The 26,346-nt window shown below is 35.2% G+C and overlaps 1 protein-coding gene and 1 non-coding gene across 2 annotated transcripts; both read right to left on the reverse strand.

Moving 5' to 3' along the window:
• Positions 1-1,495: 1,495 nt before the first annotated feature.
• LOC131857575 (uncharacterized) lies at positions 1,496-25,194 on the reverse strand. Its single transcript, XM_059210257.1, has 4 exons — positions 24,696-25,194; positions 5,714-5,781; positions 5,499-5,594; positions 1,496-1,690 (listed from the first exon to the last, which is right to left on the reverse strand). Exons 1-4 carry the CDS (start codon positions 25,192-25,194, stop codon positions 1,496-1,498), a joined length of 858 nt encoding a protein of 285 aa, XP_059066240.1.
• On the reverse strand, positions 5,176-5,247 carry TRNAV-UAC (transfer RNA valine (anticodon UAC)). The gene has a single exon. It is a non-coding gene; the product is annotated as a tRNA-Val (tRNA).
• Positions 25,195-26,346: the final 1,152 nt, after the last annotated feature.

A 26,346-nucleotide genomic window follows, 5' to 3' on the forward strand; every position in this document is an offset into this window, starting at 1 on the left:
CATCTGAACCACATAGAAATCAGTCTTGAATTCATAATTGTTTACACGTAATGGGAGTTGTGTAATCATCCTATTACACTTTAAAGTGTAACCATCTGCCACCCTCACACAAATGCCCTTCAAACTCCTATGTTTGGATTCCTCTCTTCTCCACCAACCTGGCATCAATAAAGTTATGTGTGGCTCCGGTATCTAGCAGTGTAATAACTTTCTAACCAGCAAGTACTCCTCTCATTCTAAATGACCCTTCCTATTGAATACTCGTGAGAAGTGCCTCCTTAAGGTGCTCATCACCTTTTGCATCCATTTTGTCAAGTCTTAGAGGTTCTTGTGTGTCATCTTCAGCCTCTAAATTCTCATAACCAGCAGGCTGACCTTCATGATCAGATTCAGAATCTTCATAATATGCCCACATTACTCTGTTTGCCCTGCCCTTAAGCCTCAAAGGACAGTCATGGTTGGCATCATATGGACCTTTGCAATAAAAACAGAGTTTCTTTTGCTTTAAATCGTTAAATGTCTCCTGATCTAAGGGAGAGGATGTTGGCTTTGGCTTGTAATCATTTCTAAAGTCTGATTTTTCTTTCCCTTTGCTGAAATTCCTATTATCTTTTAAAGATGTTGACCCTTTTGTCCCAAATTTATTTTGAGTGGCTGTCACATCCATACTCCGTGCCTTTTTAATGGCAAGTAGAAGTGTTGGGGGATCAAATGCCTTTACCCAGCCTCTCAAAGGCTCCATGAGTCCCTCTATAAACAAAACTACTAATCGCTGATTTGACATGTTATTTACCATGCATGACAACTTCAAAAACTCTGAAACATACACCTCCAAGTTCCCTATTTGTTTCAGTTGCGCTAACTCCCGGAAATATGACTCGGGGTCTTTCTTATCAAACCTCTCTACTAACAAATCAGTGAACTCCTGGTAGGTGGTAATCTCATCATGTTGGAGAGTGATGAGTCCATTATGCCACCACTCATGTGCAATACCGTCCAAGTGTAAGGTTGCAAACTTAATTGCATCCCTTTCAATCATGGGTCTTAGTGTGAAGTATGTATCCAGTTTATGGATCCAAGATCTAGTTGTAACTGCACCGCTGCCATCATAATAAGGTGGGGTGAGCTTGCTTGTGGCAAACTCAAGATCTCTATGTTGGAAACGAGGCCTCCTCTCTTGCCTGTTTCTCTCTACCTCCCATTTTTGCCTCATGAATTGATCAAAATTCAGATTCTGCCTCACATCAGGGGGAAGAAGACTCCACTCATCATGTACCATCATAACATTATCAACAAAGACAGGTTCTGCCTCAGCTCTAGCAACATCCTCAGGTTCTTTTGCCAAGAAATTAGGCCTTGAAGGCCTGTCAACTGTGCGTGTAGCTACCTTGTGAGGTCTAGGAATATTGGCTACACTCCTATTGTCCTCTGGTTCTTGATTGTTTCGGTTTGGAGGATTCATATGCTCCATCATGGTGGTGAGTTCCTGTAAGGCCTAAGCAACCTGCTGCTGCCCAGTGGCCATAGTCCTAAAGAATTCCCTTGTCTCCTCATCCTCAGCTTTGTGACCTCTGGTTGGACTGCCTGTATGCCTTTCACCCATGGTATCTAACTGCCTGTTAAAACTCTGTTCTCCTTCACGTAAAGCTCTGATGCGTGTGTAATACCTATGTGAACCCGTTTCCTGCGACTACATGAAATTGCTAAACCCTTAGCATGGCAGGATTTAGCTCTAATACCACTGTAAGAACCTTAAAAGGTCCTCAATTGAGACAACTGACGTTTAACTGAACCTGTTGTGTTTCAAGTGTGTTCTTTGCCAATTCATAGCAGCAAATATAATTTTGACAAACTCAAGCACAAAAAGCAACTATAGGGAAACGTTAGAAATCAATTCTAATTCAGTAATAAATTGATCAAACCCTTATTACATGTATTCAACCTTTATTTACCCTCAATACATAATCAAACAATAAAAGATAGGAATTGAAAAATACCAAGAATTGTTGGAAACCCTTATTTCTTCCTTGCTGGTCATACACAGTCCATTATGACAGCACGCTATAACTCACTCCAGACCGACCCAAACAACTTGCATGGTAGCTCAATGGATGACTCTAGGCTAGGCGCACCTTCTCCTTATTTTGTTTATTTTTTTGGATCCTTCCAACATGCAAATCGCAGCCCCTTAGGTGATTGGCGCTACTCCCCAGGTAGCCATACAGCCATCAAAAATATCTCCGTTGAGTATCTTTGTTTCCTTGTTTGCTGCAGCAACAAAATACTGATAAATAACGGTGCCTCTCTGACTAATAAGCACAAACTTGGTCCCTGAATGAAACCAACTGTAAGAGTAAGATCAACTGATATTTCACAGCCTCTGATGTTGTTGTACAAAAATCCCACATTTTCTTGTACCGATACCTCTGATCACTGCAGAATAATCTTCTGCTAAAACCTTTGGCCAAAACTCCTCTCAAAGCTCCAAACAAAAAATATCAAAACTTAGCATAATCAAAAGAAGACCTAAAATCTTCTTTAATCTTCTCCATTTAGGGTTGGCGCGATTCCCAAGAAAGGTGCGATTTGGCCTTTAATGGTTTTTTTAACTCTTATTATTTATTTTTGACTATTGAAGTGTCAAAAAATAAATCATCTTCCATTTAATATAAAAACTAGCCCCATCTAATGAGAAATAGACCCTCACTTAAGTTATAACTTAAAGTGACTTTTAAAACATTAAAACATTAAAGTTCACCATTTAATATTTAATTAAAAATAATTAAATATTAATATCTCTCTAAGTATTCATCAGAAATGCCTTCCGTCTGAACTGGAGACTGCCAAACCATAATTTGCCCTTGCCCAACCTACTAGCTATAAATAGCAGGACTGCTAAAAATAGAAAGTATCTCAAACGGAGTCCTGGAGACCTCAAACGAAGACCAAACCTGGAGTGCTTGCTCTGAAGGTGGTGAATCAAACTCTGGAGGGCCCTCTACCCAACCTCATCAACCTACGAGGGTCAGTGATAGGTTAATCTACTCAACTGACAGATGTCAACTAGAAGGGGACATCACAGAATACAACTTGCCAATTATATTGATACTTTAACAACTCGGTATTTGAAACTCATTAACATCCAATTTAGATCAAAGATCCCAACAAAACACAAAATCTTACTCAGTAGACTTAACACAGCAGTATTTTATTCAAGAAATGTTGAGGCTTCTAGTGGTTACTCTTAGAATATTATACACCCATCTTACTCATACAATAATGATATTTAAAATTGATATAAATCTTACAACAACTCTAATATATGAAGAGATGAACCCCTCTATTAAGTGGATCTGCAGATCTGAAGCATGAGACTCTCAAAGAACAGTTGCCTACTATCTCCAATCTTGGTTGCAGTGAATAGTCTTCAAGTTTAGTGTACCTTTCAGACTTGTCACCTTATATGCCCAGGCCTCATGGCAGACTACCGTAGGGTTAAAGATTGCCCGATGCCTGGTGCAGCTTGCTGCAGGTCACCTAAAATTGCCAACGGTTTGAAAACTCCAAACCCTACCATGGATAGGGTGTGCTAAAGTGATGTTTCCTTTGTTGCTCATTGTCTCTGCCTGCTACAGACACTAATGCACACCCAGCACTCTTGTTTCATGACTTGCAACATTGTATCTTAGGGCTCTATGAGTTAAGACTCCATGTCACTGCTTTGTTGTGCCTTTGATCTTTTGAATGTCATTGTATTTTGCATTAGCGCTATCTTTAGGTCTGAAAAGGCGTTTACTATTCATGGCTATGTGTGCTATTCATATCACATTACTGCACTTCTAAGCCTAGAATGCTCTATTTTGTGATTACATATCACTATAATGGCGGCCTTGGACTACACTTCTTCATATCATTGGAAGTCTTAACCCCACATATGTCTTATCTTTTCTCAAGACTACAAATAGGCTATGTGAAAATCAAGTCTTTTCCATTCTCATGACTTAGATTCATGAGACAATGAACCAGTCTTTGGAAGACTGTGTTTTGCTTGTGATATTTGTCAGAGTTGTGAATGCTTCTAATAGAGCTGTGACTGCTTCTAACCCTTTTGGGCACTGATTTTTTGGTTGGACCTTAATGTTCATATCTCTTTGCACTCAAAAGTTTCTTGACTATGTTTGATCTGTGATACTCACTGTCTTAATCAAAACTCTTTGGCTTCCTGGTTGCAATCTTCTTATATTGTTCTTTGTCATGAAATGTCTCTATATTGTTTAAAGGTACCCTTGTTTTGGATTCAAATAGTCCTCCTAATGAGATCATTAATCTCGTTTACTGTTATAATATGACACAGTTACCCTAGGACTGTGTTTTGGTTATCTACCTTTGTCAATCATTGTTATATTGCCATTGAAAGGCTTCAATGTATTGAACCTTGCTTTCTCAGCTATAGAATTAACATTATTCTTTCTCAGGATCTATGATATTAGAAGCACTATCCCTTCTGTGGTCGTTAATACTTTGTTATAGTATGATAAAAAGCTGCACAGAGCCTATTATTGGTTGCTCACTGTTCAGGGTTGTGTCACTTCCTGCCATTAATGAAGGATTGGCTTTGTCTTCAACATGTATTTTCTCAAATCATGTCTCCTAAACTCAAAAAAGTCCTTTATGTTTGCTCCTTCATGACTGCCCTTTATTCTGCCACAAGATGAATTGATCTTTGAGCTATGATCTCTGTCAAATAATTCTCAGTCTGAGTCATGCTTGACTTGGGGAATAGTCTTATTTTTGTCTTGTTCACTAGTACAAAAACATCAATATATCACTAAAAAACTACCAAAAATTGCATATAAATGACTAAATTTGATCACGTGACCATTAGTAGTTTATTGCCAATCATTAATCACGCGACCAAATTTATGACTAAACTATTTTAGTCATTTATTGGTTGTTTTGATTGATCAATTTGGTCATTTATTTGGTCATTGAATTAGTCATTAATTTGGTCATTGATTTAGTCATTTATTTAGTCACTGATTTAGTCGTTAATTCAGTCATTGATTGTTGTCAACCAGTCATTTATTTAGTCATTGATTGTTGTTGACCAGTCATTTATTTAGTCATTGATTTAGTCATTATTTTTCCATCAACTGGTCATATATTTAGTCATATTAGGGCACGATGGAATCGAACCACCATCCTCCTGCTTGTAAAGCAAGTGCTCTTCCATTGAGCTAGCACCCTTTAAAGAATAATCATACCATGTATCTTATGTTAGCCTATAAACATACATTTCTACAAAATACAAAATCAACTATTTGATGACAAAGAATCAATGTCTAAGGACATCACATCACTATCTAAAATATTTGTAAAAGAGGATTTCAATGACCAATGACCAACTCTACACTCAGCTAAAATATCTATAATGACCAACTCTACAATCAGCTAAAATATCTACAAGAGAGGTTTTCAAAACAACAAGATTGACTCACATCTTTTTTTTTGCCCCGTATCTCCTCTGCTAACTTCTTTGCATATTCAAGGTCATCAGACACTAAAATATTATCAAAAAAGGTTCCTGATTTGACCTGTTGTACAAGAAAATAGAAGAACACAGATTTTCAAATGGAATCAATTACTCAAAGTCAGCCAAGACACTGCAAGTAGGTTGAGTTGACAACTTTAAAGATGAAATATGTATACAAACCTGCCATAACTCAATTCCAATATAGTTCAAATTAGGGTATACATAGAGCTTGAGGTCATCCTTGAATTCTATTCACAATAATGTTACAATATAGTGTCAGATATTAGAGTATTGGAGACCATAAGCTTTTAAAGATTTGAAACCCAAATAATGTGTCATTTATAAAGAAATGCTTACCAGGATTGTCAATCATTGGAGCCTTCCATTTGCCCTTGTAGTTTGGATTCTTGATTTTATGTCAATTGTTTAATGCTTCATTCATGAGAAACCCACAGATACAAGCACTGGAAACAAGCAAGAAAGAAGCAGGCTACCAGCAATGTGTATTGTCTTTTATGGCTTTTGCACTCGTACTACTCAATGCAGGCTTAATTATTATTTATCTCCTTAAAACATGTGCTAAGGTGAATACTACATGCAATCAATACAGCATTTTAATTGTTGTACAGGAATAATATTAAGTGGTCTACAAGAATAAGATAAGTTATTTAGGGCTTTGGCCTGGTTATACTAATAAAAATAGAGATAGTAATGAAATTTTAGCAGTCCTAATAGATGCATAGAGCCTGCAAGAGTAGAAGCCTTAAACAACTTTAGCATCTTTATAATGGGCCATACTCATTTGGCCAATATAAATTCTTAATAACTTTTCAGAATCTTACAACTTGTCTACCCAACAGCTTCACTCAATACAATCAAAAGAGAAAAGACATTACAAACAGTTGTGGAGGCCTCTAGTGGCAGAGATCAAATTTGGCCAACACACACAGATTCACGATCTGATTTGTAGTAGGTTAAAATATACTTCATACCTACTACTAACTAATTCATTTATCTCTTTATACATATTGTGTTCTTAAATTCTCTATTCTTATAGAAATGGAAAAGTGATAGTAATGAAATATCCTATTCAATACAAATTACAATGCTTAACTAGTTCGATATTAATTGGTCACATTCTTCTCACAACCAAGAAAGTCATGTGAGGAATAAAAATATAGATATATCATCTTCCTTTGTGTTTACTTGTTAAGTGTAATTCTTTGGTTTGGCCACTAATAGATGTCATTCTCCACTTCATTTTCTAATTGTAATAAAAAATGTGAGATCTCCTACACTATAAATGACTAAGATTTTTATGCATAAATGTACATTTTTTTTAATCCTCCTTTAAAGATTAGTATTGAGAGACCTAGTTAAAAAATAAAAGAATTTAATTGATAGAAGTGATGCTCTAGACAATTTAAAATGGAGGAGTGGAGAATGTCAACCAACCTCCTCGTTACCAAATGAGGATAGGATTTACATGCCCAGCTCTGTTAGGGATCATTTGATAATGCATTAAATTTGTTCTATTTCCCATTTATGTCATTTGTCCCTTAAAAATTGAGATAAAATAAATATAATTATATTCTCAGATTATTTATAAAATATTTGTCCATCCCTTTGCTTACCTGATAATGTAGAGGATTCTTAACATTCTCAACTCCTCAATTTTGAACTACGGAAATATCATTTCTATTTAATACATTTGTTATTTGGGTCCCTCAATAGTGAGGGACAAAATAGAAGATTTTATTAAAAAAAAACACTTATTATGTAATGCAATATCATAGTCCTTCACAGAATAGGAAATCTCACATAGAATTCTATTAAAAGTGCAATAGTCAAACCAAAAAACTTAACAAACTCACAAAATAAAAGAGAACGGAAAGTATAGCAGTGACTATCTTGGTTGTAGAAATAAACGATCAACATAGAAAGAAATGGTCTTCAATTAATACTGAATTTGCTACACATTTCTCTGAATAAAATGTCACCATAATAACTTAATTTTGCTAAGTATCAGCCTGTTCTTTTCGTGTAAAATTGGAGAAACAAAAAAACAGATCTAATAAAAGTGCAGTAGACAAACATAAAGACCTAATAGACTATTAGAAGTAAAAAGGAATAAAGACTACGACAGTCACTATCTTGGCTATAGAAAGAAATTGTGTCCAATTAATAATGAATTTGTTAAGCATTGCTTTGAATAGAATATATGAACAATAAACCTAATTTTCTTAAGTATCACCTTTTTCTTTTCTCTAAGATTGGAAATTTCAATATAAAATAATTAAAAAAATACTTTTGTTAATCAACTAATAGAAGGCATGAAGAATACCTTGTGCTTCTAATGCAACCCAGCTCTCTTTGATTTTGCCAAATTGGATATCTCTGTAATTGGAAGCCTTTGCAACTGTTAGTAATATTTTATAAATACATAACAATAAATTGATTAAAAATTATGTGCAAACAAATGGATATTATATTGTGATACAATCTAATTTTATAAATACATTCAAAATTGCAGTGGATGTTGTTCTTCCAGACATAAATCTCCTCTCCTCTCCAATTAGCTTTCTTTAATGCAGTAAAAAAGATATAGACACTTGAAGAGTTATAAAAGCATTACTGTTCTGTTTTCCATTTAAGTTAACAATCTCCTCTCCAATCAACAATTTCCCTCATTACAGTGAAAAAGATATTCAAAAGGTAAAGTACATTACAAACAATTTCAGAGGCCTCTAGTGATAGGGATCAAATTTGGATAACACAAATAGATTAATGATTTGATTAGTAACAACTTAAAATATATTTCATGCTTCTTATTAACTGATTCATGTTATCTTTTTTATCTTTTTTTTCTAAAATTCTCTATTCTTATTCAATACAATGTTTAACTAATTCAATATTAATTGGTTACTCTTTTTTACAGCTAAGATAGTCAAGATAGGAATAAAAATATAGACGTATGATCTTCCATTGTGTATACTTTATGAAATATTTTGGTTTGGCCACTAATAGATCCATTCTATGCTTTGTTTTCTCAATGTAATAAAAGTGTGAGATCACCTACATTGTAAATAGCTATAATTTTCTATTATAAATGTAAATTTTATCTTAGTCATCTTTTAAGATTAGTATTGAGAGGCCCAATTAGCAAATAAAAGAATTAATTGATAGAAGTGATGTTTTTGACAATTTAAAATGGAGTGAGAAATGTCAACCAGGCCTCCTCATTATCACATGAGGAGGATAAGAAATATGCCCAGATCTGTTAGGGATCATTTGAGAATGCAATATATTTGTTTTATTTTCCATTTATACTTGTCTCACAAAAATTATGATAAAATAAATATAACTACATTCCCATATTATCCATAATAGATCTGCTAGTTTCCTCTTATGTGATAATGGAAATGCTGCCTAACATTCTCCACTCATTTTTCAATTATAGAAATATCATTTCTATCCAATGAATTCTTATATTTGTTAGTTGGGTTTCTAAATAATGACCTATAATAGAAGATTAAGCAAAAAATACACTTTAATGTTTACAAAATCATAGTCGTTCATAGAATGGGAAATCTCACCCTTTCATTACATTAAGAGCACAAATCCAAGAATTCTATTAAAGTATAGTAGTCAAATAAAAAAATTTAACAACCTTGTACAAAATAAAAGAGAATAAAATGCACAATGGTGACTATCTTGGTTGTAGAAAGAAATGGTCGGCATAGAAATAAATGGTCCTCATTTAATATTGAATTTGCTACACATTGTTTTGAATACAATGTCAACATAATAACTTAATTTTGGTAAGTATCAGCCTTTTCATTTGTTTAAGATGGGAGAATTCGAACATTTAAAAAATAACTTACATAAATCAGCTAGTAGGAAATAATAGGTTTCTGATCCAACCCATCAATCTATTTCATTTTGCCAAATCTGATCTCTCTGTAATTAGAAGCCTTTACAACTGTTAGTAATGTCTTATCCCTTTTGAATAATAGTTGACTAAAGTTAGTTGACTGTAAAAAGAAGATTAATAAACTAAATGGAAAATAGAACAATAAATCTTATATCTCTTTAAATGACCAGTTATAAAAATCTGAAGACTTGTAAGGCTTTTGTTTTCTTCTTTTATAAGTAGCTTATATTCCAACACAAAAATTTTGTTTTCACACAAATAATAATTCGAACACCTTGGCTCTATTTCAATTTCTAAGATTTTCTTTTCTTTTCTTAAATCTGCTAGATCCCCCCTATTTGTGCAAAATCGGGAGCTTTAAAACAAGGTATGGACATCCATCAAAGCATAAAGGATAGAAGCTTTTTGTCAAATGTTGTAGTTGCAACTTCCTTGGCAGACATGTATGCAAAATATGGAAGAAAAAAAGGCACAACAGTATCCCTGAAAGAAATATGGTCTTAAGGACAGCAATTATTGTAGGATATGCACAAAACGGACTTTTTGAAAAATCTTTAGAGACTTCCAAGAAAATGCAATTGACAGGTGTAAAGACAGATTCTACAACCTTTGCCAACATTCTCCCTACCAGTGATAAAATAAAAGCTTTAAAACAGCGTACGGATATCCATTAAAGCAATATGGAAGGTGGATTTTTGTCAGCTATAATTGGAAATGCTTTGGTATACATGTATGCAAATTGTGGAAGCACAGACAAGGCATGTGGACTGTTTAAATGCCTCAAAGAGATGTCATCCCATAGAATGCAATGATGCAGGATATGTAAATAATGGATTTGTTGAAAGGCTTCACAAACTTTCAAGCAAACACAATTGGCAGGTGTAAAGACATATCTTTTGGCAACGTCTTCCCTGCCTGTGTCAAAATTGGAGCTTTGAAATAGGGTATTTACATCCATCAAAGCAAAATACTAAGACGATTTATTTCAGATATTATAGTTGGAAATGCTCTATTAGACATATATATGATTGTATGGGCAAACATATTCAAAGTGGTAAAGCATCTCAACACAACCACAAGCCAAAATAGTGGTAGTCATAGAAGCACCATCCAATGGTGTCATAGATCAATGAAGCTTCAAAATAGTCTAAAGACAAGTAAGATTTCTTAACAGCGGAGTAAGAAGACAATCAGAGGGGCATCTTTGTAAGCAATCAAAAGCAACAAGATGAGGACCAAAGCAAGTTTCAGGGTATCATATGTTAGGAACCGGAAAGGACAACTAAGGGGGGGGTGTGAATCAGTTGTGAACCAGTTATATATAAATTATAATCTAAATGCAAATTATTCCAACTTAAACTTAGTGCCGGTAAAACAGATTAGCAGTTATAGCAGTACCGGTATAACTTAATCCATGAAACAAAAAGAGAAACAACATCCACAACACATGACACAAAGATTTTGACGTGGAAACCCGGCAAGGGGAAAAACCACAGTGGGAAACCTTACCCACAATCAGATGATACTGCTCAGATAGTAAGTGTATACAAATGGGGTCTGCACATACAGAAAGGCCAACCGCCTAGAGCTCACTGCTCAATCACAAAATAGGAGTCACACTGACTACAATTGGATGGTTAAATCCAATGATAATGTACTGCTCAAAATAGAATCTGCAATGTTGGATTCAGTACCGGTTTAAGCTTTGAACATGAGTGTCAAACACCTTCATAACCTTTCCTTCAACCTTCAAATAATGTTTGTGTGATTCACACAAGGATCTACTTATTTTTGCTCTTCAATATTCGCACACACATCATGATCCTATGATCTTCAATAAGATCTTATAATCATATATACAAAACCTAAGACCTATACATGAAGTCGGCTCACTAAAGATATTACAATTAAATCAATTACAAATAAGTCTTGATGCGATACAATATGTTGGCTCAATACATTTACCACATTATCTAATCAATAAACCATTTCCAAAACACGTCGTCTTGATCTGGAATAGATATCATGTACCGGTCCATAACCTAGACCTATCTGTCGGTTAAGAAAAATTTGTCAACCCGATTAGACCAATAAGCAAAACACCAAATCCAAACTTCCAATCCATGTCTTCGATATAACCAGATGATCTCCAGATGATACCAAGTTATCATCACTGCCAGTGAACCATATAACTTGTTGGTGAACATATACCGGTGACTGTGCATAAGCCACTAACCATGTTGGTTCAACAATAAACCAATATAACCATAGTGCCAAATCAATAATGTAGACCTCCAAGAAGATAAGTGTTGACATCAATGACAAAATCAATGCAACACATGATGAAGTCATCCATAATACCAATGCCATAGCTACAATCATAGAGCTAATCTCAGTCAATACAGTGAGTTATTTGACAATAAAGCAAAGGGTAAAGGTATATATTAAAAGAGTTGATCATACAAAGTCAAGAGAATTCATTTCTTAAGGCTAGCTATAGTAATTATTGACTGTCATAAAATGAGCAATCATGCCACAATGAGCAGCGAATACCCAAGATCATCAGTAGCCTCAAAGGAATGTACAATTGTGTCTGATTTTGGGTTGAAGTTCAGAAATAGTAACATGAGAATATAATAGTGAGAAAAAATGATTTTACTGCCACGCAAGGTACAAACTATAAAGTCTAAAAAAGAAGATCAAAATGCATGGTGAGTACGGTTAAGAGGAACAACCATAATGATTCAAGTTTTGGGGGCAGTATTCACAAAGCCAAAGCCCAAAGAGACAGTATCTTTGTCATTCACAATGACTTGCCAAAGCATAGCCATGAAACCCATCAAAGAGCATAATGTCACCAAAAGTATTGAGCAAAGAGCATTATAAAAGACAGTCAAATTACAGTAATGAATCCATTCACTATTAAAAAGAGAAAAGCATCAAAGTGTCAAAAGATAGTCTTAGGACAGTAGCAACCAATAATAGAAGGCCTAAAGTCCTTTGACAGTAAAAAAAAGTGAGCATAGAGAGAAGAGCCTTCTTAGAATAATTGGTAGAGCTAAGAGAAGTCACCAAGAATATGTGATAATGACGTCCAAAAGAAATTTCATCATCTAAATTTATGCCAATGGATCAAAATGTAGCAGAGTGCATGACTAGGTGAAATAATCAGAGACAAGGTCAATTGCCCTTTGTGTCCCTTTCAAAGGATAGAAACAATGAAGAGTCGCACTCTTTCAAAGGGTGCTAATGTTGAACAGGTATATCTCTTGCCAAAGGGCATATATGATGAAGAGGGATATAAGGAAAGTAATCAAAGCATCCAATGACACCACCATCGAAGAAATCAGATCAAAAAATTTATTAAGTTACTGGCAGTAACATCCTTGTTCTTGGTGGTATGCATTGGGATGTGCTTAATATATGAAGCCTAGTAATGTTCTTATACATAATTTAGTAGTAATTATTAATATGGACTGCAATATGTATGACAATTATACCTAATTTCATATGTATCCATAATACATGAGAAGTTAGTATACAACAAAGGACAATGTCAATGGATTCACAGTCAATGAATCCAATACATGAATACCTTCAAGCAGGTTATGGAGAAAGAAGATTTAAGAGTCAAACCAATAGCAACAAATGATCTTGATAGAAGAAGATGGGATCAAAGCATATGATAGGATCAAATGAGTTACAAAAGAAGAAGGATCACAACCATAATACAAAATACAGCGACATGAGACAGTAATGGCAATCATCAAGGAATGAGGATAGTGATTTCTTCCTTAAGTCAGTGACAAAAAAGAAAAGAAAAGAAAGCCATGAACTTACACTCCAGTCAGTCATCAAGGAGTTTAAACACGGTTTGAAATACAACTAGGATACAAACCCTAATTATCGGACCTCTAAGGCAATAAAGATAATCATGTGATAGAGGACACTAGGAGGATAGTGTATTAGAACCCATCTTTGACAGGCAAAAAGCACAAGGTACAAATTTTAAAGATATTGTCAAATTTGTGAAGAGAAAAGACAATAACATTGATTAGTCATAGAAAGTACAACTCAAATGATGATGAAAGCCCCTACCATGGAAAGGTCAACCTATCATCTATCCCATGCATCTATTCAATCATGACCGACCTGTGATAGAGAAAAATTAGTCATTTTAGCATCCAAAGATTGTCAGTTCCAAGAGAAAAGATGATAGGGAAGGACCATTGACAGTAACAACATAAAATATGTTTGCAAAGAAGGCAATATTAAGGACTCCATAAAATAATATAGGTGAATGAACAACATTCACAGAGGAATAGCTCAAGAAAAAAGTCCTATGACTGTTAAAGGAGGATACACAACAACATTGAGATAGTCACAAAAAATCACAGTCCCAAACCTGACAAAAGGCAGTGATCAAGAAGATCAGTTCTTAGGGCAAACAAGAGAATATTTGATAGTGCCACATATGACAATTTACTGGTCAGGACAATCAACCAAAGCAAAAGGAAAAAACTCTATGAAAGATATGTTATAGGTAATGCTTATATTGATGATGTATCCAGTCAAAAGTTCAATATGCAAGATGTCATAACAAAGATTTTAAAACAGTGTGGGCCTTGCCTCAAGCTTACAAGCATATATACAAGATAGATGGCAGTAAATACTGAAAGTTCTATTTGCAGCAGACTGTCATAAGGTAGATAGAAGTAGGTAGATTTTCAGAGAAACAAAGTAAACATCAAACCTCTTCCCAAATGATGAGCACAAAGAAATAGCTTGTGTGATAAAGGAGTTGAGCTTAATGAGAATAGTGTTTGTAAAATTGATAATCATGACGATTACAAGTAAATCCATAATAGTGCATAAGATAGTCTAGTCAAAATATTTATAGATTCAAACATGACATAATTCTAGGACTGTGAAGATTGAATTAATGGTAAGCATTAAAGAACAATGAGAATATTCCTGAATATCTTATGACATGAGAATGAAAGGTTCAAGAACCAAATAAGTGCAAGAGTATTATGTGGTAATAATAGAGATTAGGCAAAAAAAATTGTCTCAACTTGGTCACATCTACCAAAGAGTGTTTGTTTGGCAATTATGAGATAGTCCTTTGTCCAAAGAAGGAAAGTTCATTGCCCACAGTTTCAACATTCACAAGGCTTCCAATAGAGCCAACAAAGACCATGAGGATAGTAGAAGGTTTGAAGACTCTTCTAGAGCACAGTCATAAGGCATGCACAATGATTACAATGACTAAGGTAGGGTACTAATAGAAAGAGAAGAGATGATATTATCAAAGCATCAAGAATAGACACTAGAGGAACAAATTTCAAGTACAACATCAAAATAGAGATAAAAAGAAGTCTCAAAGCCTATAAAAGATATTCAAAAGCAATGGGGATAAAAATGATAACCTAAGAGCAAGATCAAGACAATGGCATTGAAAAGAATGCAGTCCAAGAAAACACTGTTCAAAGTATGTTTATAAACAAAAGAGGATCATTCTAAGTGTAGGAGGTACGATAAGAAATACAATCTAAAGAAATGTCAACCCAATACTATCACAAGGAAGCCAAAACATATAAGACCCATACTCATAAGGGCTATTAATGAGAATAGAGGCAACGGGTAGACCTGAGACAAAGAATTGTTTGCCTCAAAGAAAAAGACCTTGTGAAGCATAGAGAATAGTAATATTCAAAAGTAGCCAATTGAAAACCTACGCCCAATGACAAGAATCAGTTAAGAGATTTGGTATAACTCCTCATACTATGCAGTCATCTTAAAGGATTATCCACTAAATCAGATTTGATTATGCAATCAAGTTGAAGAAATCAATTCAAACACCAGTTTTCAAAAGCAAGGTGGAGTTCTAAGATCACAAAGTAGTTAGAAGCCTAAAAATGAGGAAGTTTTGAAGCAAATGAGGTAGTTTATCATCAGTTTGGACTCCCATATGGATGGTGCATGGATAAAGGGGGAATTTGATCCCACCTATAGTTAATTTGCAACAGTTTCAGGCCTTCTTATGCATGACTTTTGATCAAATTTGATCCCAAGAAATGGATCTATATTTTATGAACAGAGAAATGCCTTTCCAAATCAATGAATGAACTTGAGGAGACAACAAGAAATATTTGAAAGGAAACAAGAGGAAAACCACAATATCTGAAGATCAACCACAAATCTTGAAACTCTAGGATTCAAAACTCTACCTCATCTCCCTAAAAACTTTGTGTCATTGCCTCAAAGATTGCCAGTAATTCCTCAATATCTTCCTTTCATTATGAGAATGTGCTTCTTCTTAATTGCTTCTATTGGTTCAAGCTCATGAATCTTGGCTTTTCCTCTCCATTGATCTCCATCTGCCTCTTGAACTCACCATTCTCCCTTTCTGCGGCAATTATGAGTCATTTGCTTGAAACTAGGGCATCCTTTAGAGTTTTGAACAAAATAAAGTTTAAAACTCCCTCCTACGTGATTTTTCTTTCCCTCTCTTTCTTTTTGGAAAATAATTCCCCCTTTAAAGAAATAAAACCATAATGAAGCACATTTGTCATCTTTTGGATAAATAATGAAAACCTCCTTTTGACAAATTAAATGCAAACTTTAAAATTTGGAACATAATTTTGCCTTACTTATAAAGATCCAACTGTAGAGATTAAAACAATCTAATGGATGAGATTGTTTGCATAAGCCATAACGGTTGTTTGCAATCTCTAAACTAATTTTCAGCTTACATATCAGTTGGGAATATACAATTGATTTAGAATATTGGTTCACAAGAATAACCAGTCCCTTTTATAAAATCATTTTGATATATGCAGTCTGCAATAATTTATCTAACAAAATAGCATTTAGAACCTGCAGCTCATGAATTCATATAATGGTACTGTGATAAGAATAACATACTATTTTCTTTGATTTAGAAGCCACTCCTCAGTCTTAACTAATGGGATGATATATCATAGAGCTTGCATTCCAAGGCGCAAGCACTCATAACCTCGTAATTTATAACATGCTACGATTTCTGGAACTCCTTTTCCTATAGCTTTATCTGACTCGAACATCATTAGCTAGCTATCAAACAAAGGGATTCGAAAATACAGATAACTCTGTTCTGATTCAAATCATCCGACATGCTCCTACAGCCAGCCGCTAAGAGAAAATACCAAACTCGATATTCTCGTGAATGCAAATAGGGTCAATCTTTAATATTGCTTTATCTCAAATAATTATTCTCAGCGATACCCAACTTTAGGAAAACAATATACAAACCGGCTTAATAAATATCACACACCACGATTTCACTATAATCGCAACTTCAATCTCTTCTCTTGTTTATACACAACTAAACGTTCTTTTCCAATGCTAATACAAAATCAGACTGTGAACGATCTAAACTTTCAGCTTTCACCTCATACTTATCAATCCACTCTTGAGTGTCCTCAATGCAATGCTCATGAGGTACTAGAGGACTACAGATCAGACTCGGAAAATCAGAATTATGTTCATGCCTCTTCACAGTGTCTTCATTGTCCTTTATTGCAACCTTATTCAATGTAGATTGCTTCTTCATTGTAACCAATGCCCTATGTTGTGAGTCCTCAGCCTCATGGATGGACTATATTCCTCTATTAAAACTTGACTCAGTTGTGTTAATGGGATAATAGGATCCTCACAATCTGCTCCCTTTTTTGCCTCCAATACAGGAACAGTCCATTGATAAAGTTCAAAGCTCGTATTTTTTTCTCCAGGGAGATTGTGGGCATCAGATAAAAAAAATAGTCGGGTGATTAATAGTAATAGGAGTTTGGTATCTTTCTAATCTTCAAGGAAACCGATCTTGGATTTCATCAGTAGCTACACTATATAAAAATAACTGAACTACAATGGTTCTATAAATGCGGCCTACTTATTTTGAACACACAGTGATCAGGAGTTTCAACGGCAGGGGAATCAAGACAAACAAACAAAACGAAATTCTGAGCCTAACAACACAACCCTTGACAAAGTATTGATAAAGGCAAGAGTATTAGTGAGCATTCCACTTAGAAAAGGTCAGTGATCTAGAGATTCACTGAGATATACATATCACACTCAAAGTCTGACAAAGGGCATTAATACAGTCAGCCATGAAAATTGCAAAATACAGTCATAAATGACAGTATTGTTAGGATTATCATGAAAAGAGATGTAAGAGCAGAGAAAAATCATCTTCATTGAATATTGTTGTAGCACAAATGCCAGAGGACAGTCATAATATCAGAGGACAATCAATATTGGCGACCTTCATACCCAATGAACATGTTTCAAATCATCCTTTAGCTTACAATGGGAGAGGTTATTAAGAGATCATGACATTTGAGAAAAGCATAGGTATATTCATTGTCAAAGGCTTTATAAATATGTTCACTCTTCATAATACCTTTACTCTCTTAAAATTTTGAGAAAAGGTCATTGGTAGCTCATGATAAGAACAGTCTCTTTTCACTATTCTGAGACCTTTTCCTTTCTATTCGTTGTTCTATTATGAAGCAAAGACATTGTCAAAGTTTATATGGCAGCCTTACCCACATTAAAAGTACAAAGAATACAGTGAGGGCAGTGTGCAGTCTTTTGGAAGCGGTAACAATAGCTGTAATTGCTTTAGGAGAAGTGAGAATGGCAGCTTTGATAACCTTATGATTAAAGAGGACCAAATGAACAGTGAACAAACAACAGTGATAAGGATATTTGCAGAGATTGAAGATCATAGAAAGCTCAAACACAGTCAACATGCATGCAATACAAGGTTATTGTGCAGCTTGAAGACAATGATCAATGGAGTCTATCAAGTCAATAAGAAGAGATGAAATTGATTCAGAACCTAGAATAGGGTTACAAGTGCATGGGGCGATAATGCAGTCAAAAGACAATGATGAGATGCTTTTTGTAGCAGCTCAATCAAACATAGAGAGGTACATAAAAAGGAGAAAGGCAGTAGCATAACTGTCAAACGAAAAAAGTTTACAATTAACTATCCACACTTAGAATACAACAAAGACTCATAACTGCAAAATCAATAATCATACAAGAATCTTTTATTAGCAGACCCATAGAGGCAATGAGTCATATAAATGGTTTGAGTTTTGGTTTGAGTTTTGGTAAAGATGACAGTGGTAGCACTGTGAACAAGGGCAATAAACAATTTAAATGTTGCAGTCATAAGCCACATATCATCTCCAAAGCTAAAAAAACAGTCATTGGAAGTGTTTGAGTGTACTTTATGAATCATTTGTTCTCATGATACCTTAACAATATTACAAATTCTTTTGTTCATAATCTTAAAGGCCCCATGATAGTCATAGAACATTAAATATACCCCTTCAATATGTAAATATTGCATATCTCAGTCCACATAGAAGAGAAAAGACAATTGTCCAATAAAAGATGCAAGCACTCAATGGTGTTAAAGTAAAGCTATAGCCAAAAGATTTTGGCCTTTATTTTCAAAATATAGTTGTAGTTTTGCTTTGATAGCTTATTGGACACATTTGCAGTCCTAGAAAGCATATGCAACAGCCTTAGGACAGTCATGACCATTGAAGCCTTTATAGCAATAGTCACAGTGACCTAGAAGCAAAAAACAATGGAATAGCTTATAAGAATAGAGTAGTCTTTGAAGAGATGCAGCCTTACAAGGTAATGAGAGCAGTCATGACACTCACAATATAGAAAAATACAATCGTGCAATAAAAGATGCAGTCACAAAGTCTCAAGAAAGGAGTACAGTCTGATGATAAGTCATAAATCTGGGCATATAGTATGCTTGTGACAGTGTCCAGAGCTATTAGACTAGGATAGTCATATGGTGAAGAAGGGATTAGCAGCTCAAGGTAGTATTAAAAACAGTCATAGCAAAATGATGCTCAGTATGAAAAGGTATATCAAAGTGCAGTCAAGCAAAGAGAAGTGGTCAAGGAATATAATGAGGAAATTATGATATGTAACTCAATATCACAGAGACTCAATGCAGACAGAGAACATCAAGGGACAATAAAGCATAGACTTGAGGTTAATGCATGGTATAAGCATAGTCAAAGGGCTTCATTGAATAGTGAGCATGATAAGAATATGAAGAAAAGGGCTTCTAGAAAGGATCATACCAAAACAGAGAGGACAATCCCTTTAAAGTATGCAAATAGAGTCCAAATTAATACAAAGTATAAGGACAGTCAAAAGGCAGTCTAGCAGCAACCAAGAGCTTCTATTTGCAGTGAAAGTACCATCCATGTTGACAGGGTTACTGCCTAAACAGTCACAGTAAATGAGCAGACCTTCAGCAAGGTCTGAAAGGCAGTATTGGAAATGATAAAAGTTCAAGTGGCTGAGGGCAGAGCCAAAGAAGTAAAAATACAATGAATAAGAGGTCACAGAAGTTGTTGCAGTCATTATAAGAGCAAAGTTGACAGAGCAATCCATTGTCAGAGCCTTCCAAATCAATAAAAAAGGTGAAGATCTTCACTCACAGAGCAAAGACAGCAATAGGATCCTTAATGGATTGTTGACAGTAAGGACTGTTTTTGTTTTAAAGACGCAAAACATGAGCATAAGGCATAGTAGCAGAGATCTCAGATGTTACAATAATTAAAAAAAGAAGACCAATATGACAGTTAGAGGATTGAAGGAGCAATTTTAATATGGCCCATAAACCTATAAGGGCCCAAGTACCAAAGGAATTAATAAGGGCAGTCCATTTTATAAAGATTGGGATTGTTGAAAGATTTACAGGAAAGTAGCCCTAATGAGATCACTGAGCAAAGAGGTTGTTCCAGATAAGGTAGAAATATTAGCAACTACTATCACAAATCACAAACAGTAAATAAGAATATATTCACAGTGGCAGCAGTACAGTCATACATTGATTGTCAAGATTCCCAATCAGGTCAAGTCTTTAGACTTAATGAGCATCAAATTAGAGCAGGCCTTTATCAAATAGTTTAATAGTGCTCAAGTAATAACAGAACTAGGGTTTAAAAATAATAATTCACTGTCATAGCTGTCATCATCATTCATGATTGAGGATATTATGGTATTAATATCACTGTCAAGAGTTGGAGACAACCAAGAACATATTCAAGAAAGACTTTTCACAGTAATGGTAGCCATGGCAAGTAAGATACATGAGCTCGGGTTCTTGAACAAGTAAACAGAAATAAAAAGGCAGCTTTTCAACCCTAGTTCATGTCCTGAAAGTTTTTACTTACAATATGGAAAAAATTATAGCCATAAGTATAACCATGCATGGATAATAGGATAAGATTGAAATTCCTAAAGATAAAGGCTTTCTTTGCCTAAGGAAGACATTGCCAAGAATATGTTGTAAAAGAAATCCATTGCTACTGAACCGCATATTAAATGATTAATTTGAAATGTATCTTCTTCTAAAGCAACAACTTCACAACCAAAAGTGCAATACTCTGATAAGGTACCACTTGCTTGGTGAATCAAAGTTATCTTCTGGTAAGCCATCCACCCAGCTAAGAGTAAACACAATGGATCCATAACAAATATCAAAAGTCCCATAAGGGAAATGAACATGTATGGTATAAATAACTGATAGAACTCACATTCTCCAAGCATGTAATATGGTGTTTATATCATTGTCTGGGATCACAAGCTAAAGGTTCTCATTCAACCACTTTGCAGCCCCATTTGCCAGTGTCCTGTACATTTGATTATCATGTAATCTGAAAGGGTCTCTTGAAATTCAAATAGCTCACTCACAGATTTATAATATTGCAGCTTTGATAAAAATAAAGCATACATGTATGATCTTCAACAGCTTTTGAAATGTTTCCTTCTATCAAACCTCCGAGTCTTTGCTGAAGATGCACTAAAATTTGCATTTTAGGAACCTTCAGAAGGGAAGGTAACATGTAGGGAGACCAACCAAAAAATAAAGGAATGCAAAAGATGTAATGACAAAAATTACTATCCAATATAATCTAATAAATATTTTTTGAAAATATTCACTCAGATAAATTCTCAGATACGTGCAGGATCACATTACAATAGGTTCAGAATCCATAATGATATAATCATAGGTTTAATTTTCAAATTCATAACTATAATAAAATAACCAAATAAATCCCCAGAAGTTAAGGTGCCCAGCTTTAACAGACCATAATGTATAGAGCAAAGGTAGAATCAACACTAGAAATATCTCAAATTGAGGTAGTCACTAAAAGTGGTTAATAGATGTCCCATGCTTTAGAGGCTAGGGACATTCTCAAAATCCAGGTGATTACCATGCAACTGAATAATTTTGTATATCAAAACATTTAACTATATATCATATAATTTCCCTTTGTAATGTTTGATTTCCCCCTTGTCCAACAATACATCCAACAATACCACACAACCCTGTAGTAACTTATTGAATCTCAATTGCTAAGTAATATGTATCATATATTCCAAAGTGGAGTTTTGTGTGTTTCTAGCTATCCTAAGAGAGAAAAAAATATCTTTTTTGTGACTAAGGAAGAAGGGGGATTTGATGAACTTTGGGAGGGATTGGTAGGTCCACCATAGATTAGAAGACAGAAAGCTTTACCAAATACCAACTTAAACAGATATCCCTGTACTTTCAAAAAAAATGGATAAGAATCTTCACCCTTTGGAGACAGTCTGCATGGTTCACTTAAACTTCAACATGTTATGTTAGTCTTCACAATTCTTAACGATCATCAATTAAAAGTTAAAATACTGGTGATAGTGGTTGCAAAGTTCTTTGATATATTTGGAAATGTATGTGCCACAATCCTTTTTAACTCCCTTGTTATTCAATATAAACCTCAACAGCTAAGATGTGATATATAACACCATTATTCTTCGATAATCCTCTAACAAGATTCATGTGACTCTATTATAACCTCTATAATTAAGTCATCATCCATAAATTTTGGTGCACATTTTAAAGGATTCTCTAATGCAAAAAGAAAAGCTACCATATTATTGACTTTTCAATTGATTATCTCAGTATCATAGCAAAATGGGTCTATTTGTGGGCATCTAAATAGATCACACACATTTAGTCCCCTCAGTAATTGATATCAAAAGATTCAATTGAAATTTGTATTTAAGATGATAAAAACCTACCATGAACTCTTTCGTTATCATGCCACATTCATTTTGTGTCATTAGAATAGCATGGCATTAGATAGATACCAACACATTTAATTGAGATTTTATTTTATAAAATAAACACCTAAATTGAATTCTTCTTATATTATTACATCACATTTCTATGTTTAGAATAGCATGGCATGGTAACAATTAAGATTTGAGAGGAAAGATTTCTCACCCAACAAAAAATTTCAGTTTTCCCCAAAAACCTTCAAGCTTTGTTTCTTGTTCATCTTCGCTTTTAACATCTGTTTATGTTTCAGGTGTTGGCTTTTCATTTTGGTCCCCTACACAAGTTTGTAAAATTAGAGCTTCAAAGCATCAACACAAATAGGATCAAAGTAAAGAATCTAAACTATGTTCTTATGGTTCAAATTCTTTTAGTTAATATTCCAAGAGATTAGCATTTACACGTTGAATACCAGTGAGTATTATTATCATGCACATTCATTAGGAGTTAGAAGTTAGTCATAGAGGTCCTCTATACAAAGAATATAGGCTCAAATCAGAGAGTAAAGGATCAGAACTGTGGATTCAAACCGAGACATCACTTAGTGAAAGGACAGGGCACACCAAACAAAAGAACATAATCAAATCATAAGGATACAAAAATAGTGAGTTAGAACAAAGTGTAAAAGAAAGGAAAGCATGATACAGAGAACAGTAGGAAGGACTGTCATGTGAGTGTATCCTGACGGAAGCCTCCTTGAGCAGTGTCAAAGGCTAAAGGAATAAAGAAGTATAGTGACTAATGAATCACTGTAGATACTATCAAAAGCATATAAGAACAAGATAGCAACATAAGAATGTATCCAGAGAAGATACAGAGACCCATCTACAAAGAAAAGTATAATGTCTCTAAGGCAGGGGTGCTTGTAACAAAACTTGAATAACCTAGGGATTGAGAATAATGCAACCCTACATCAAGACGCAACCATATCTTGGATAGTCATAGACATAGAGCAGAAAATAAATAAAAGAAAAGTCATTCAATGCGGTGATAAAGGTTCAATATCAAAAGCATACCCTTAGAAATCACAGATCATTGTGTAAAACGGCAAAGAAAAACCTAATAATCAAAGCATAGAGTGAACTATGACTATGCCTATTAAAATGGAAAATTTCAACAACTAATAGAATGTTCCTTAGGTATCAGATGTATGGTTTCTTGGCATGTATTTTATTAGAAGATCTTTAATAGAGTGATGTGGCATCTGTAATTCTTAGTTGAATTGATAAGATGAGAATTTGGAAATATTAGAATAATCCAATTTCTTATTACAATTGTTTTGATTAATTAAAAAACAGGTTTTCAGGACCTGAAACTTTTACATCAAAGATAGAGAAAAACCACCAAGAAGAACAAAACAAAATAGTCCGCAGACAAAAAGACTGGCCAAAAGACCAGCGAACAGAAAGAATAGCTTAACAAAAAAATAGCAAAGAAACAGGGAAAGCGCTACACAGCGATTTTCTTTAGCAGATCCTTCGCCTTTGTCACCAGCTCGTCATAGGTGGCCCCGACAGCTTTCAGGTCTTCCAGATCCTTGTTCGGTTTCTTTTCCTTCCTCTTGCCTCTGGTGCGGGTTCTAGGACCTTGAGCTTCCCCTGTTCCTTCAACTTCCAGTTCTAAGTCCTGGATTTCCTTTTCATCATCCATCTTGCTGATGAGGGTGTGGGTGTTGTTGGCCGAGATCTTCAAAATACTTAGGCTCTGTTCAGCGATGTTCTTCAGGCACTCCTCAATTTTATCAACTTTGGTAACAGTGTTCGAGAGTGTTTTTTCTCTAGTGTCCACAAGGCTTTTTCTGTCCAGCATCTCCTTTTCAATCTTCTCAAACCTGGGGTTGAAAGCATCTTTGATGTCTTCAACTTTGGCGATGGTGTTTTTCAGGTCCTCAATATAGTCGGCCATTGTATTTCCCTCCCCAATATTAATGGTTTCCAGAATCAAGACTTTGTTACAAAGCTTCTTCTATTCATCCACAGCTTTCTTGTTACCATTAATGAGCCACTCCATAGTTTCCATGAAACCATGCAAACCCTCGGGAGGAGGGCCAAATGAGGGAGCAGCTTTTCCAGGAGTAACCTGTTCTTCTTTGGGGATGTGGAGGGCAGAAATTGTGTCGGCAGCCCTGAGAGTCTCTTCCATAGTCTCCTTTTCCAGGCTATGCTCAACTTCCAGGGTCCTTGCTTGCTTGTCAACTTCTGGTTCCTCGCCAGTCTCCTCTTTTTTCTTGTGCTTTTTTCGGGTTTGGGTATGTATTTGTGTTTTCTTCTTCAGCAGCCCTTTAGGGTTCTCCTTCTCAAAATCATCTGAATCCTCCCCTTCCGAAGAGATGCTAATCAGGGGTTTGCTTTGAGGCTTTTTGCCCTTGGATGAAGAGGGTCTTGTTTTTCTGTATTTCCTCTTCTTCCCGCTTTCATACTCCGAGTCATCAAAATTGTCCTCTGTATCAGATGAAGAGTCACTATCGGATTCCTCCTCCTCAGAAAAAGCAGAATCAGACATCTCTTCCTCAGAATCCACAAAGTGCTGCATACGAGCAATTTGAGTGGCCTTTAAATGGTCATAAATTAGGACCATTAGACCTTGGTGCATAGCAGTATCACCCAGAGGATTCTCTTCGTAAACCTTAAGGGATGCTTTCATCGAACAACGCTGGGAAATAAGGGAAATTAACCTTATCATTGTGCCTAAAGTGATTTAATAGAACAAAGTGATACCCATAAACTTTTGTAAACCTACCATCTAGAGTGATATATCACATTAAAACAAAAAGAATCTCCCGCCAGGGTTTGGAAAAAGCCCTAGGCGGGTAGTAGGTTTTGCTCAACTTTACCAGTCGTTTTTTCTCTTTCTCAGTTACCGGGTACCTTTCAATAGCTTCCCTGCTAACCTTCCTATCTTTGTAGAAGTTGCAACCTTCCCTGGTGAGGCCCGTAGCTTGAGCAATTAAATCTTCGTCGATTTCAACCATTTGATCACCCATTTTTAACATGCCCTTCTTCCAGTTCTTGCAGAAAAGACTGGTTACCATACCATCTCGATCGTGGAGTCTCTCCATGAAGTTCGAGAGACCACCTTGTTGCAGAATACCCCAAACCTCTTCCTTCTATTTCCATTCTTTACAACTACTTGGTTCATATTGCCTCATATTTCCACCCATGTTGTCGCTACTCATGGCCAAATTTTGAAACTTACAGAGCTGATTAAACTGAGAGCTTTTCAGAACTATAACAATTACCCAAAAAGCATGAGATTTTATGGCATTGATGTTATAATGAGTGATTTTCTCATTATTAAAATAACTCGAAGTACTCACGTCAGTACTTTTCATAATTATCCCGTCCATCAAGAGTCTTTGGAGTGCTTTTATATCGCTCATTGCTAATGATTTGTCTGACATCTTTGAGGAGTCCACTTTCACCCATCCACGTGGTAATTGCCTCACTTTTAACCGTCGCATTGGCAGCCCAGTCAACAGAGTCATTGGCCTCTCGGTAGATGTGGGAGATATGGCATTTTTTAAAGGTGCTAATAATGTCAATAGCAGAGGTGATTATGTTGTGAATCAACCAAGAAGGTTTTGAAGTCCCATTAAAGCACTTTATTATATTATTTGAATCCCCTTCTATCCATAGATAGGGGCATTTCCATTTTTTGGCTAGGATGATGCCTTGAAGAGCTGCC

The sequence above is a fragment of the Cryptomeria japonica genome, chromosome 1 (genome assembly GCF_030272615.1).
Source record: "Cryptomeria japonica chromosome 1, Sugi_1.0, whole genome shotgun sequence".
In the NCBI taxonomy this organism is placed as follows: Eukaryota; Viridiplantae; Streptophyta; class Pinopsida; order Cupressales; family Cupressaceae; genus Cryptomeria; species Cryptomeria japonica.